The sequence below is a fragment of the Mangifera indica genome, chromosome 15, assembly GCF_011075055.1.
Source record: "Mangifera indica cultivar Alphonso chromosome 15, CATAS_Mindica_2.1, whole genome shotgun sequence".
In the NCBI taxonomy this organism is placed as follows: domain Eukaryota; kingdom Viridiplantae; phylum Streptophyta; class Magnoliopsida; order Sapindales; family Anacardiaceae; genus Mangifera; species Mangifera indica.
In genome coordinates, this window is record NC_058151.1 from 13,868,653 (window position 1) to 13,882,695 (window position 14,043).

General features: G+C 29.7%; 2 protein-coding genes across 2 annotated transcripts; both read right to left on the bottom strand.

The window, feature by feature from the left end:
• Positions 1 to 3,469: 3,469 nt before the first annotated feature.
• On the bottom strand, positions 3,470 to 4,200 carry LOC123197443 (mini zinc finger protein 2). Its single transcript, XM_044611757.1, has one exon. The coding sequence runs from the start codon at positions 4,105 to 4,107 to the stop codon at positions 3,733 to 3,735; it is 375 nt and encodes a 124-aa protein (XP_044467692.1). The 5' UTR covers positions 4,108 to 4,200; the 3' UTR covers positions 3,470 to 3,732.
• Positions 4,201 to 11,079: 6,879 nt separating this feature from the next.
• Positions 11,080 to 13,816, bottom strand: LOC123197425 (39S ribosomal protein L41-A, mitochondrial). The gene is made up of 4 exons (XM_044611732.1): positions 13,659 to 13,816; positions 13,373 to 13,548; positions 12,185 to 12,249; positions 11,080 to 11,369 (listed from the first exon to the last, which is right to left on the bottom strand). Exons 2-4 carry the CDS (start codon positions 13,515 to 13,517, stop codon positions 11,301 to 11,303), a joined length of 279 nt encoding a protein of 92 aa, XP_044467667.1. The 5' UTR covers positions 13,518 to 13,548; positions 13,659 to 13,816; the 3' UTR covers positions 11,080 to 11,300.
• Positions 13,817 to 14,043: the final 227 nt, after the last annotated feature.

Below are 14,043 nucleotides of genomic sequence, written 5' to 3' on the forward strand. Positions count from 1 at the left end.
AAAGTTTTAAAAATAACAATTATAACCTCAAATAACTAACAAAACACAATCTATTAACCTGAATTAGACTGGCAAAGATATATCGATAATTTGAGATTTATATTAAGTATTAATGACAGTTTTATTATTTCAATAAAAAAACAAAATAATTATTTCTAAAAAAACCAAATAAAATTCACCAATAGAAATAGATGACGGGTGAGAATTTGACATTTTTTAAACTTAAAAAGTGAGAATTTATTATTTCATCAAACCTTAGGCTAGAAATAATCATTTGGCCAAAAAATAAATCAAATACATATCCGAAATGTAAAATATAAAGAAGAATTCAAGTAGATTGAATTTCCAATTCAAATATTAGAAATTTCTAAATTCAAAACAAAATTGAGAATTCTATTTTGAATTTCTTTTATTAGTGATTTATTTAAAAAAAGAAAAGTAGCGGTTTTCGGCCCTTGTACATTTTACAATTGGTAACATTTAAGTGCATTTTTAGTTTATATTATGAGTAATTGTCATAGTACAATTAATTTTTATAAACTAAGACAAAATAACTAATAAAATTATGTGTATATATTTTTTAATATACAATTAAATATATAATTAATGTGTCATTAATTGATTGAGTGAATTTAAATTAAAGATAAAATAATATTTAATCATATGATGATACATCAATTATGCGCTCAAAAGTGTGTACGTTTGACATTGCGCCAAAATAAAATCAGAGGTGATTTGAATTTAAAAAAAAAAGAAAAAAAAAAGTTAAGTTTAAAAGAGTAGTTTAAAATATCTTTTAATTGAATTCGATTTTCAAATCCTCGCTTTCAGTCCAATATTCAATTGACCTTTTTAACTTCAAGTTAATCTCGAATTGAACATTATTTGAGTTCAAATAAGATCAAATCTAACCTTAAACTTGATTATGTGACTCTGGATAAGAGAAAACATAATACATTGAAGGATAAACATTTTAGATTTGATTGATATATATTTTATATTAGATAAAAAAACTTTAAAAAAACAAAAGAAGACCAAAGTTTCAACTTTCATTTTCTATTGCCAAGCCCTTCATGAAAGTAATGAATAGATTATAATCTATTTCTTCTATCAAATTATACAAGCTACTAAATTAGCGTATTTTGATATATTTGTATTGAATTAAGAGATTATTATAGTGGGTTACTATGTTAATCTTTTTAGGATTTACCAATTCGGTGATTGAATTCTACCAAGTGGAGTTTTTCGTAAAAAATATATATATATATATATATATATATATATATATATATATATATATATAATAACATAAATTTGCAAAACAAATTTTTAACAACTAAATCACATTTTTTATCAATAAAATTATATGTAATTATAACAATTAGATTTTCATATGATTTGTTATTATGTATTTAATTAATTTTAAATGAAGAATAAAATAACATTTTATTATATAGTGAAATATTTTTATTGATATACAAACTAGAAATAATTATAAAAGTAGATAGCATCACTTTTTTTTTTAGTTTAAAGATTGATGCGGTTTTTCCACAAGTATTTTTATGGATACATATTGATAATCACATTGATTTGTTTTGTTATTTTCTATATATTCTTAAAGTTTATGAATATAGAGAAGAAATTCTTAATAAATGAATCCTATCTACCTTGAAAAACCCAAATTTTTTGAAATGAATAGTAGCTAAGTAGCTTGAAAGAAATAACCAATATTGCTTGAAAGCTAGCTAGTTGCTTCTATTATTGAACAACTCACTAATTAAACACTTATCCAAATCCAGTACAAAGAAATTATATATGAAGTACGGACAGTCATATTTTCTCTTGGATTCCGCAGGAATTCATATATCGTCTTGTCATATTTTTTGAATTGACATCTACCCAATTCAATGCAAATGTTTACCTGAACATCTGTTCCCTCGATACTCACTGCCTAACTTAACATTTTTGCTAACACATCTCACATGGAAAATGAGAAAGATATCTCCTTATATTATCCATCAACAGTGCTTTCAGTTTCAAGAAGATGATCCTAAAAAATTTATAATCTAAGATCGAATTGAAATCGGCTATATTTCATGTTCGATCAATAGCAATGTTACAATATGTATACGAAAGAAAAAAAAAAAAATCATAGGCCTCCTCCCTTTTGATGGAAAATTCATTTGTATTTTTATGATTGCCTGCCTGTATATACAGGTAAATACAATCTTCTATGGTATTCTGATGTTGACATTTGCGACGGAATACAGTTATTAGACTTCTTCTAATGCACATGCCATAAAATTAAATTCTTGTTTATGAGAAGATACTTTTCTGTGTTTTAGGTATCATATTTAAATTGTGATATGCAATAAAGCAAAGGAAATTAAATTAAAGGGGTGGATAAATTAAAGTTTTAGAAATTGTTGAAATTTGGACTTTAATTAACATTTCTTTTGTGGGTTTGATTTTTTTCGGTGACGGGAATCCTAAGTAGCGGAGTTTGACCACTAAGCCAATAACTCTGAAGAGATTAGCCTAACAACATATCGTTAGAGTTTTTTACTTCAATATAGATATATCAAAAGAAGTTAGTATATGAGTTCAAATCCATTTGCGCGAATATAAAGTTGAACTTAGATCCTCTGACTGCATACCTGAGATTTTTGTGGATTTGATTTTGAAGTAACGAGTTGCAATGTCTAAAAGTGATGTTTTATGGTTTAAGCTTTAATCTCTTTTTAAGTGCATCACAAAGAAAATTTTCCATCATAACAACCAGCAAGATTAGATATGTGTGGGCCTTCAACGTCAAATATAAAGTTCTCTTACAATACAGATTAGACTCGACTACAAATAATTCCATAGAATTATGCGTTGAATATCTTATTATAATATTGCAAATTAATTTCTGTAGGTTAGGTGTACTCCAATTACATCAACTACATTCAGCTTTATTACTATTTTAATCCTAATATTAAGGTTGGACTCAAGCCAAACCGGTTCGGCAAGATTAAGATTGAAACGAGTTCTTCTTAAGCAAGTATGAGTTCAAACTTAGAGGGTATTTAATTGATTAGGCTTATGAGCATCGATGACTCAATTTAAAATATTGAAGATGATACTATTTTGATTAATATATATTAAAATAATATTATTTTGACTATTTACAGTATTGAGTTCAAGTTTGGTCTATCAATTTGAGCCGACCTTGAGGTGTCGTAGGCTTGAGTTCAGTGTGAATTCAATCCTACCTAATTTGATGTCTTCTTCCTTCTAGCAATTGTAATTCTCATTCTTAAAGAAAAAACTAAAAAAAATGAAAATTATGAGGAACTTAAAATCATCTATGTAGTTGAAATTAATAGCAAATTAAGTTCATATTAGTCTTAATTGGAATTCTTTCATCATCTGAATAGAGAAAATTCATATCGAAACTGAGCACTTAAATTAAAAAGCATGAGAGAAATTCATCAAGAACACAAATTAGCACTCTTCATAAGCACAGGAGGTTTAAACCATGAACATAAACCCTAGAAATTCACCAGAAGAGAGCAATCTCAAGCAACCAAAATATGAAAGCTAGAGGACATATAGATATATGTATCTTTATATCTATATCAATCTCATACCCGGATATATTTTTGGAAAAAGAAACAAGAGTGATCATCAAAACAAACAAGAACATAATTAAACCTCCATTGATTTATATTTTATGAAGCATGAACCAGTTTAGGTTACGGATGAAGGCGGCGAGTTTTCGCTAACCACCTCGGTCTCCACTTCCCTGCGGTGGAAGTTCCGGTGGCAGCCACAGGCAGCACAGATGAGTGCAGCATCGGTTCCTTCCTCACCAGTGGCCATGAACTCTCGGCAACCGTCTACTGCATATCCTCCGACTGCGGCAGCGTGATTTTTCTGACACTCTGCATATCTCACAGTCCTGATTGTGACAGATGAAGTGGTCGTTGAAGGCTCCTCTCGCCGCAACACCACTTGACGCTTCCTCATTCTGCTCCTCCCAGCTCCTCCTTCTGCAAACTCTTGTTGAATCAATGGAGAATTATTCGGGTATTCCTTCACCAAATCAGCAACAGAAACTGGCATCAGAAGGAAAAAGAAAAAAGGGTAAAGAGATATATAGTATATAAATTAACAAAGAGAAAGAGAGATGATTGAAAAGTTAACACACTCAAACCCTAACCCTAGTGTGCTTATTTATAGCAGGTATGCCTATCTACTTGACTTCGATTAATGGGACATTCCCATTACCAACTTTTTACTGTATTATTATTAATAATTAATTAATTAAAATACTTTTTGATTAATTAGCATTAAACCCAACTAGAGTTTTGTGATAATGAAGTGATGGTCCAACTGCTCTTAACAACCCTAATTACAACAAAATATAAAACATAATTAGAGGTTTAAATGGGCAAAACCCCAAAAAGATGAGGAACCTTTTGCTTTCACCCAACAGAGCGAGTGGCTTAAAATGGAACGACCAGCTAAGCAGCCTTTAATACATAGTTAACCGCTTTCTAATTAAACTAGCTTTATTATACAATTTAATTTTATGTTTAATATTTGATTGAAGAGCCATAGGAGGATGGGATGGTTAGCTCCTCTCCATTGCTATCGTTGTTGTTTGCCTATTAGATAACATGATTGGGAAAACATCGCCATTCCCTTTTAACTTTTGTTTGGTTGATTCAAAGTATAAGGGAAAAAAATATTTTGGCTTATTGTATTCATAGTCATTGTCTATCAAAATCAATTTAATTTATGTATTGTGATTATATGCAAGAATATTAGCTGGCCACTTAGTAATTAATAATGATCCTATTAATTCTTTCTAGGAACCTGTTTGATGGAGTTCAACCACCAAACAGGTAAATTTAGGATAGATTAACCTAACAATTCATTGTTAAGATCTCTCACTTTAATACAAATACAGTAAAAGATGTTGATTGTAGAGTTGAATCTAGATCATCTTGCTCTATGTTTAAGATTTACATATCATATTTTGATGTAATGGGAGAAATTAAACAATTGAAAATTGAAAATGTCCTTGAAATCAAACAGTGATAAGGAAACAAGTTTGATACTTGATATTGTCTACTGGCTTAAAGAGGAAAATTCATGTGGAGGTGTTTATATATAAAATCATAATGACAACAATATCTGCCAAGTTTCACAGAGCTTCAAGGCATTACACACATGTAATTTTTCCTTTAGTTTCTTCAGCAAACTTTGTTTCTAATTGTTCGGTAATTTTGATTTTTATTCTTTTTTGCTTTTCTCTCATGTGATTATCTCCAAGATATTTTCTTCTGCATGGGACATGCCATCAGTGTATTCTTCTTCAAAAACTATAAAATTTTTGAATAAGTTTTATAATTGATCATAAAAAGGAAATGTTATTAGTTTTGCTATCTAATCCAGGCATTCCATTTCGAAATAAACATGCCAGAAAAAAATTTTGATTGAAATTTTTTCTATAAATATTAAATAGGGTTGGCTATAAATAATATAAACTTGAAAGATTATTAATTCCTTTTGTCTATTTTTGCCGACAAAACTTTTATGATTTTTTTTGACAGATATGGTAAATTTACACGAGTAAAATTGTGTGAATTAATAATGAATATTAATTTTTTATATTAATAATAATGTGTCACTATATAATTAATAATTATATTATTTTTAATTCAAAAATTTTCAATTAGCTAGTGATGTGTTGTAGTTAGTTCACAAATCAGTATCAATTGTAAATGCACTTAGTTTTGTTGAATTTATACAAGTCGCATTCAAATATGTGAGAAAAAAAAAAAAGAAAAGGGATACCAATACTAAGAGGTACCCAATTATCATATTTTTCAGATCGAAGAGATTTATTTATTTTTTTAATTTTTACTATTAAAATGACCAAAACTTTGTAATTTCATATTGAAAAGAGTGAAGTCATTAAACTTTTATTATTTCTTATTAAAGATACTAATTAATCACCTTACTTCTAGACAAAACAAAACACATAATCTTAATTGTGCTTTTGTTTGAAATCTTAATAGAAAGTTCGATTTATTCAATAAAAAAAAAATCGAACAATGCATACCCTTCATTAGAAAAAAACGTGATAGTTTGAGACTTACAGGTGCAATGCTACCCCAAAAGAAAATTACAGTTATTAGAGTTTAAAAGATGAATGGGAATGTTCAAAAAATACATATTAATTATATGGAAACACTGAATGAAATTTAGATTGATGTGAGATTTGTCTAGGCAACAATAGACCAAACACAAATGAGACATTCAAACGTGTGAAAAAAATCATATATAACATAATGTACACCCAACAAAATTTATGTATTTTTTTTTTCGTTTTTACAATTTCAATATCTAAGAAATGAATTTTGGAGCAAAAAAGTTTGGCCAAAATCCCTCTAACTCAAATTGTATTTTGGTTAGGTCTAGTGGTTGGTATTTGATGTTGATTTGAAATATATGTGTGTGTATATATATATATATATATATATATATATATATATATATATATATATATATATATATATATATATATATATAATATTATGTGTACTTTTAATGAGTATTAATTTGAATATCAATAATGATGTATCATAATATGATTGAGTATTATTTTTATCTTTATTTCAAAGTTATTCAATCATATAATAACATATTATTATTGATACATAAATTAATACTAATTATAAGTACATATAATATTATATATAGGCCAAATGATTGTTTCCACTCAAGTCTTAACTTAATCTCAAAAATATATCTGCGATAGTTGAAAAACTTAAACACCCACTCATGAGTTAACTTCTGTTAGGATTTTCTATTAAAAGCAAGGGTAAAATTATCATTTTACTCATAAGCCCTAAAACCTTAAAAAATTATATAGTTTTACTCTAATTTAGAAAACTAATAATTTCCCCCTCATGCTTAAATTTTTAAAAACAACATTTCTCCCTAGGGTTTTTTTCTTCCATCTTCGATGACCAGAATTGGTTCCTACTATTGATCGACATTTCCACTATCTTCTTCTCCCATCGTCCCATTTTCATCAGACGAAGATGAACCATCTTCGCCTGACAAAGACGAAGTTCATCTTCATCTCTTTGGCCATCCGGCCAAAGATTAACATCTCATGATTCTGGAGATGACGAAGATGAACTTTGTCTTCATCTCTTTGTTGAACAAAGATGGTTCATCTTTATTAGACAAAAACGGGATAGTGGGAAGGGTTGATTGCGTGAACTGATTTTCGTCGTTGAAGATGGACGAAAAAACTCTAGGGGGAAAATGCAATTTTTTAAAGTGTAATCATAAGGGATAATTATTAGTTTTTTAAATTAAGGGGGTAAAACAATTCAAATTTTTAAAGTTTAGAGTAAAATAATGATTTTATTTTTATCTTAAACAGAAGTTAGCTCATGAGTGGGTGTTTAAATTTTTCATCTGTCATAGGTGTGCTTTTGAGATTAAACTAAAATTTGAGTGGAAAATAGTTCTTTGGCCTTATATATATAGAGATATACATAATATCACTATTATTTTGTCCATTCTTTTTCTATCTTTGTTCATCATTTGCCTCGAATAAATGTTCTACGGAGAATACGATTGAACATAATGTAATGGTCAATGATAATTAGAACTAAAAATGGAAAGTTAAAGAGCATTATTATTTTGATTATAAGAAGGTTAACCATTTAAGTCAATTCATTAATGAGCTTTAATTGGGAATTTTGATTATAAGATGGTTAACCATTTAAGTCAATTCATCAATGAGCTTTAATTGGGAATAAATTAGTCTAATTCTGGTTGTTAGAACTTGGTTGGTAGCATCAATAAGATTATTAATTATTTAATTAATTAGGCTCCATTAATTATGAAATATTGGAATATGAGGTGGGAATCTCTCAATGTTCATCAATCGCACACCTAAAGGGTCAATTCCTTCAACTTTGATCTTTTTTTTGTTAAGTTTATTATATATAAAATATTAATATAACTCTTAAAAATTTATTTAATATTCTTAGATTTGATTATTTTTTCGTTAATCCTCTTTATAGTTTACTTTGACCCTCGAAATTTTAATCCTATGTCCGTCAGTAATGTTTATATTTGTGCATTTGCAACAATACAAACACATATACAATCAAACTTACTATACATATTATTACATGATCGAGCACATACATGCAAGTGGGCAAATTTAAAAGTATTAGGGAGTTGATAGAGAAACATTGAATGGTGTGAGAAGACTCGAGAATAAATCCTCAATGTTCATCAATTATAGACTCAAGAGATCCCCTAAGTCAGTTAATCTCTCAATTTTGAAAATTTTATTAGTTATATATATATATATCATCAAATTTTTAAATAACCCTTAGATCTCATAATTTCTTTATTGATTATGTATTGTTTACTTATATTAATCTTAATTCCTCTAAATTTTATTTCTAAATCTATCATTCATGTTAGTACATGTGCATATGCAACAATACAAACACGTGTAATCAAACTTATTATACAAGTTTTTATGCCTGAAAGCACATGTGTGTGTGCAAGTGAGCGAATTTAAAAATCATAATTAAAAAATTAAAAGAAACTAATTAATAGCAAGGTTAAGATTAGGGATTTGATAGATAAAAATTATAGTGTGACAACACTCAGGAATGAATATCTTAATGTTCATCAATTATAAACTTTGGAAATCCTCTAAGTCAGTTAATCCTCTTAACTTTAAAAATTTTATTAGTTTAATATATGCATAATATTAATACAATCATTATATTTTTGATTGACTTTTTTAGATTTCATAATTTCTTCATTGACTCTATATCGTTTACTTATGTTATTGATGTTAATACATATGCGTGTGCAACAATACAAACACATATGTAATCAAACTTAGTATACAGGTTCTTATGCGTGAACGCACACGCATGCGTGCGAGTGAGCGAATTTTCGTGCGAATAAGCGAATTTAAAAATCATAATTAAAATAATTAAAAAGAAGAATTAATTAGTTGTAGGGTTAAGATATGAGAGGTGAGAAGATTGTGAAAGATGAGGGGCTTTTCTGCTTCTCACCAACCCTACCCCATTTGTGAGAATCAACAGTAAAAAAGCTTTCTGATTTAGGCCTTCTCTGGGGTCACTTGACAAAGCATCTTAGGCTACACTCTTTGTTTTTTTTTTTTTGTCCTTGAAAATTTGTGATCCCAAGTTAATTATTCAAAATCATTAATAAAAAACATCAATAATACAGGATTAGATGGAAAGGTTAACATAAATAAGGAAAGTAGGGTTTGATTGATTGCAACTTGTCCTTCAACTCCTCTTGATAATTATTTATAACAAATCTCTAGTCAATTAATGGTACAAATTGCCTGCCTTTCTTCCACTAAAGAGAACCACAGAATATATACATACCAATAAAGAGATGGGTCCAATCCAAGTCATTTATGTTAGAATTTATGATTAGGTTCGAACAAGCTCATCTAAAGCTGGAATTATCTTTATCAACAACACTATTAAGCCTTTTGATACTGTGTACTTTTAAGCAACCTTTAGTAATATTATGTATTAATTCAAACAAATTCTAGTTCAAATTAAGTATTATGAATTTAATCTAAGCTTGAAATGATCTTAGATTTAGTTTGACTTAAATCAAATCATTCATATCCAAATAGAATAATTATTTACCATTTCAAACATAATTTTCAAAAGCTATAATTTCAATTAGTCCAAATTAACTATAATCTAAATTCAATTAAATTACAAACTAAGCATGCCCATTTGGAATTTTGTACAAATTTATGTTTTATGTCCCACGATCTCTATCCTTTTCTTATATTGAACCAACCAATTTCTGACAACACTTAAACATTGGTTATTTTTAATGGGTTCTTAGTCAAATTGATTAATTTTGTTGAGTAGGATTGGATTATGAATTGACATCAAGAGAAGATTTTGCTTAGAGATATCATAAGATACTCTATACCACATTGGTGTAAAGTTTTACATCAAAATCAATTGAATTTTGGCACTTTTATATTTGGCTTCTACTCCACTGTTAAGCCCTTTGGAATCATTTTTATTCTAACTTTTTGTTCTCATCTTAAAATTATTTTTATTATGCTGGGAAAATTAAATTTAGATGTTTAGAATTCTAAGAGGGTGAGCTTGACCATATATACCTTATACTAATGATAAATTTTTGAACTATAACATTAATTTTAGAGTATGATCATTGAATTAAAAAGGTTGTAGTTAAAGATGGATTCAAATTAAGTTAATTTCTATCGTATCTTTCCAACTAGGGCTAGATTCGAGCCGGACTTGGTTCGATTCATATATAGTTGAGCTCGAGTTCGAGCTCGTGAAAACCAAGCTCGAATTAGACTCAAATTCGATTTAACTTGTTTTTCGTTATTAAAACGACATTATTTTAATACATATTGATTAAAACGATATCATTTTATATCAAAATTTTTAATTAAAAAATCTGTCAAACAGCTCCAACTCGATCGAGCTAGACTAGGACCGGCTCGTTTTAGGCTCACCTGAGCTAAACTCGAGCTCGAGCTCGAACTGACTCAGTTCGAATCTAACCTATTTCCAACTATTGTTTTCACCTTGTGATGACACTGTTTACACAACAACAATATTGGTCATCTCATCGATAATCTTCTATCAATACTATACACCACTCCAGTTCTCCAATTCGAGTTGAGTATTATGAATTCAAGCCGCCCTAGACTTGACTTGGATCGATTTGAATCCACTCATAGTTGTAGTCACCATAAAACTTTAAATCCAAATCAGAATGGAAAAAATCTGAGAGCTAAAGTGAGAAATGAAGTGACAAGCACAATCCTGAGGATTTGACTAAAATTAAATTTGCTTTCTAAATCTTCCTTTATCAATCAATGAAACAAGGGCAAGGTGGGCCGATTGCTTTTTTAATTAATAAAAGAGAAAACTTGAAAATGAGGCATAGAAGCAAGGTTCAGGCATTGCCGGGTTTAAAGAAAATTGATGATAATGGATTAAAAAGCTTCTAATATAAATTAGAGGGCACTCAATGAATTTCCCATCAAGTTACCTTGCAAAGGGTGTAAGATAGTACTAGACTCTAGAAGTTGAACCATTGAAATGCTAAATATAGTGAGAACTGTTCACGTTTCTGAAACAAGTAGAAAAAAATGAAAAACCACATATCAGTTCCACAAGAAACAATGATCAAATGCACTTCTCTACATGGGGCTACTTTGCTGGTTCGGTAGATTCGGCTGTTTTGACTTCAATTGGGCATTGAGATACATATGGTTTGAGCTGCAAAACCAGAAATACAATCTGAATCAGCACTAGACGCAAACACTTTCTGTAGATGTAATCAGTCCATTGCTGACTTTCATGTAAATTTTTTCCTAGGAAACAACAGGGTCATGATCCCTTCGTGAGACCATCCAAAGATGAAGGGATCATGATCCATAACTTTTTTCATTAGTACAGCAAAAAGTGGTATTAATACTTGGGATATGTGATAACTGATTGTTTAGGGATGAAAAAAGGAAAAACCAATGAAAAATTGTGGTAGGTAATCCCAAGAAAGGTCAAATTAGCCAGATTCCACAGCAGTTCTTGGCTTCGCAAACCGCATCCTTTTTTACTTAAAAGCACAAACCTCAAAAAATTCAGATGTCTGAGGCTGCACCTCCGAACTTTCTACTAATCAGACCCTTGCACTGAGACATACAGAACAACTGAGGGAGTTGAAACTATCTTTTCAGATGTACTTCCCCACTCTAATCTAAATTAAAGGGAATAAAATGCAATGGAGAGACGTATACACCTCACCGTCTAATACAATTGTGAAAATCTCTGTAAGGTTTCTGAAAGTTTGCAGACTTGGTGAAGAGGGGAGAAAACTTCTTCAGTTTTTACCTTTATAAAGTGTTGGAGGACTAAGACTTAATCCTAACAAGTTCATCACTTGTAAAAAAATTTCAATCACCCTAACTATGTTGCCTGTGGGAACTTTTTAATGACATACCAACAATATCCACCAGGCATTGACTCGTATGACAAACACAAATCTAAACGCAACTGGAAACAATAATTTGAAAGAAAAGATAGGAAATTAGAACCTTGAAGTCAGTCAAATCAGGCACAACATAGTTCGGCAGTTTTTCTTGCACCACAACATATCCACCTGCAAATAATTGTTTAGTTACATTATGAACAACAAAGTCAATATATGCTGCAAGAAATATCACAAGGTTTTATGCAATAATTCAGCTTATTACTTGATTAAGGTTAAATTAGAAGAAGTCAAATGAAACACATAATCATGCGATACTTTTAAAAATCCAAAAGAAAAAGGACAGGGAAACTCTCCAGCTTAGCTTAGAAAAAAAAAAAGGCCTTGTGCACAAAACATAGTTCAGGAATTCCAAGTACTTGGCTGCAGTATATAAAGTATGTCAACTGTATCACCTGACATAAAAAGTCCCAAACACTAAACTGATCCTCAAAATTGTTGTAATATTACTCAGCAAAGGCTGAATAACACATGAGTTTTTACTCTACAGTTAGAAACATGGTTTCTGGAAAATTCAGGATCAAATAATATTACATTAAGAATTGCAAATTACACAAATATGATTAAGCAAAAGCTTGATGAGAAATGAATATCAATCCTATTTACAAAAGAAAGCACTCACAAAAACTAACCTCGTTCAGGTAGAATCAACATATGCTTAAGCAAAGCTTTTTTACAAGAACCACTTTTTATCTTACAAACACAAACACAATAGTGTTTTTTTTTACACAAATATCTTCACTGGTCTACACATTTCCCAAAACACACGACACACATTAAATCATCATAAAAATATGAAATGTAACTTACTGAAGCACTGGAAAAAGAGATCCATTTTCTTGGTTAACATACATGAACAATACAAAATATCACCATTATTAAGAACTCAAAAATGCCCTTCCCCCGAATCAGATCAGATAAACAAGCAAGTGATACACCCAGCCAATCTCTACACTTTCATGTCCAAGGTGCAATTCATCCTTTTACTAAAATGGAGAACCTAATCCACAACTTGAATTATAATCAAAATAGCCTATTAAACCAACAATATCTATATCATAATACCTAGAGGTGAGCAGATTATCTGCCTGGATCCAGAACCCTAATATACACTCTATCAGAACTACCAAATGTAAATTTTAAAAAACAACTACATAAAATAAACCAGAATCCGATTATGACGGCACTGACATAACAACATTGATCAAAATTCAATTAGAGAGCAAAATTGGACCTTTGCGAGTATGAAAACCAGTGGGCTTGCAATTCTTTCCCTTATAATAATCGCGTGGCGCGCGTTTCGATGACAAAATATCAAGTGATGAAGTTCGCTTTCTTCTCATCGCTCTTCCTAACCCTAATAAAAGCCCTAACGCCATTCTTTTTCCTCTTTTGAACAATTTACAACCCCTAAAATCAAGAAATAAAAAACCCTAATTAATACCAATCATTTTAATTAAATTATTCAAAAAATAGTAATGATAAAAATTAATTCAATTCACAAGTGAAAGGGTTCGAACCTGAAAGGCTGGAATGACCGCGAGTGTGATTCCTGCTACTCGACTTCTCGTGGGAACGGCTGAACCGTGGGAGTGCCTTTTTCCGAACGCTCCCCACGGTTTTCAGAAGTTCAATACACCCACCATAATTTTAAAAACATTACTAACTCCCCAATTAGTTGACCCCTTTAAATATTATATTCGAAGTTGAGATAGTATCTATTTATTAAAAAGAATCTACTCATTTGTTTCTTATGTGACAGTCGGTTCATGTTTTTCTCTCGGTTAGGAGAAAGGTACAATCAATCTTCAATTTTATGAAATTTATATTTGATTAATCAGTTCAATTAAAAATTAGTAATAAATATAATCAAAATTCATGACTAAAAACCATTAAAACCATTAG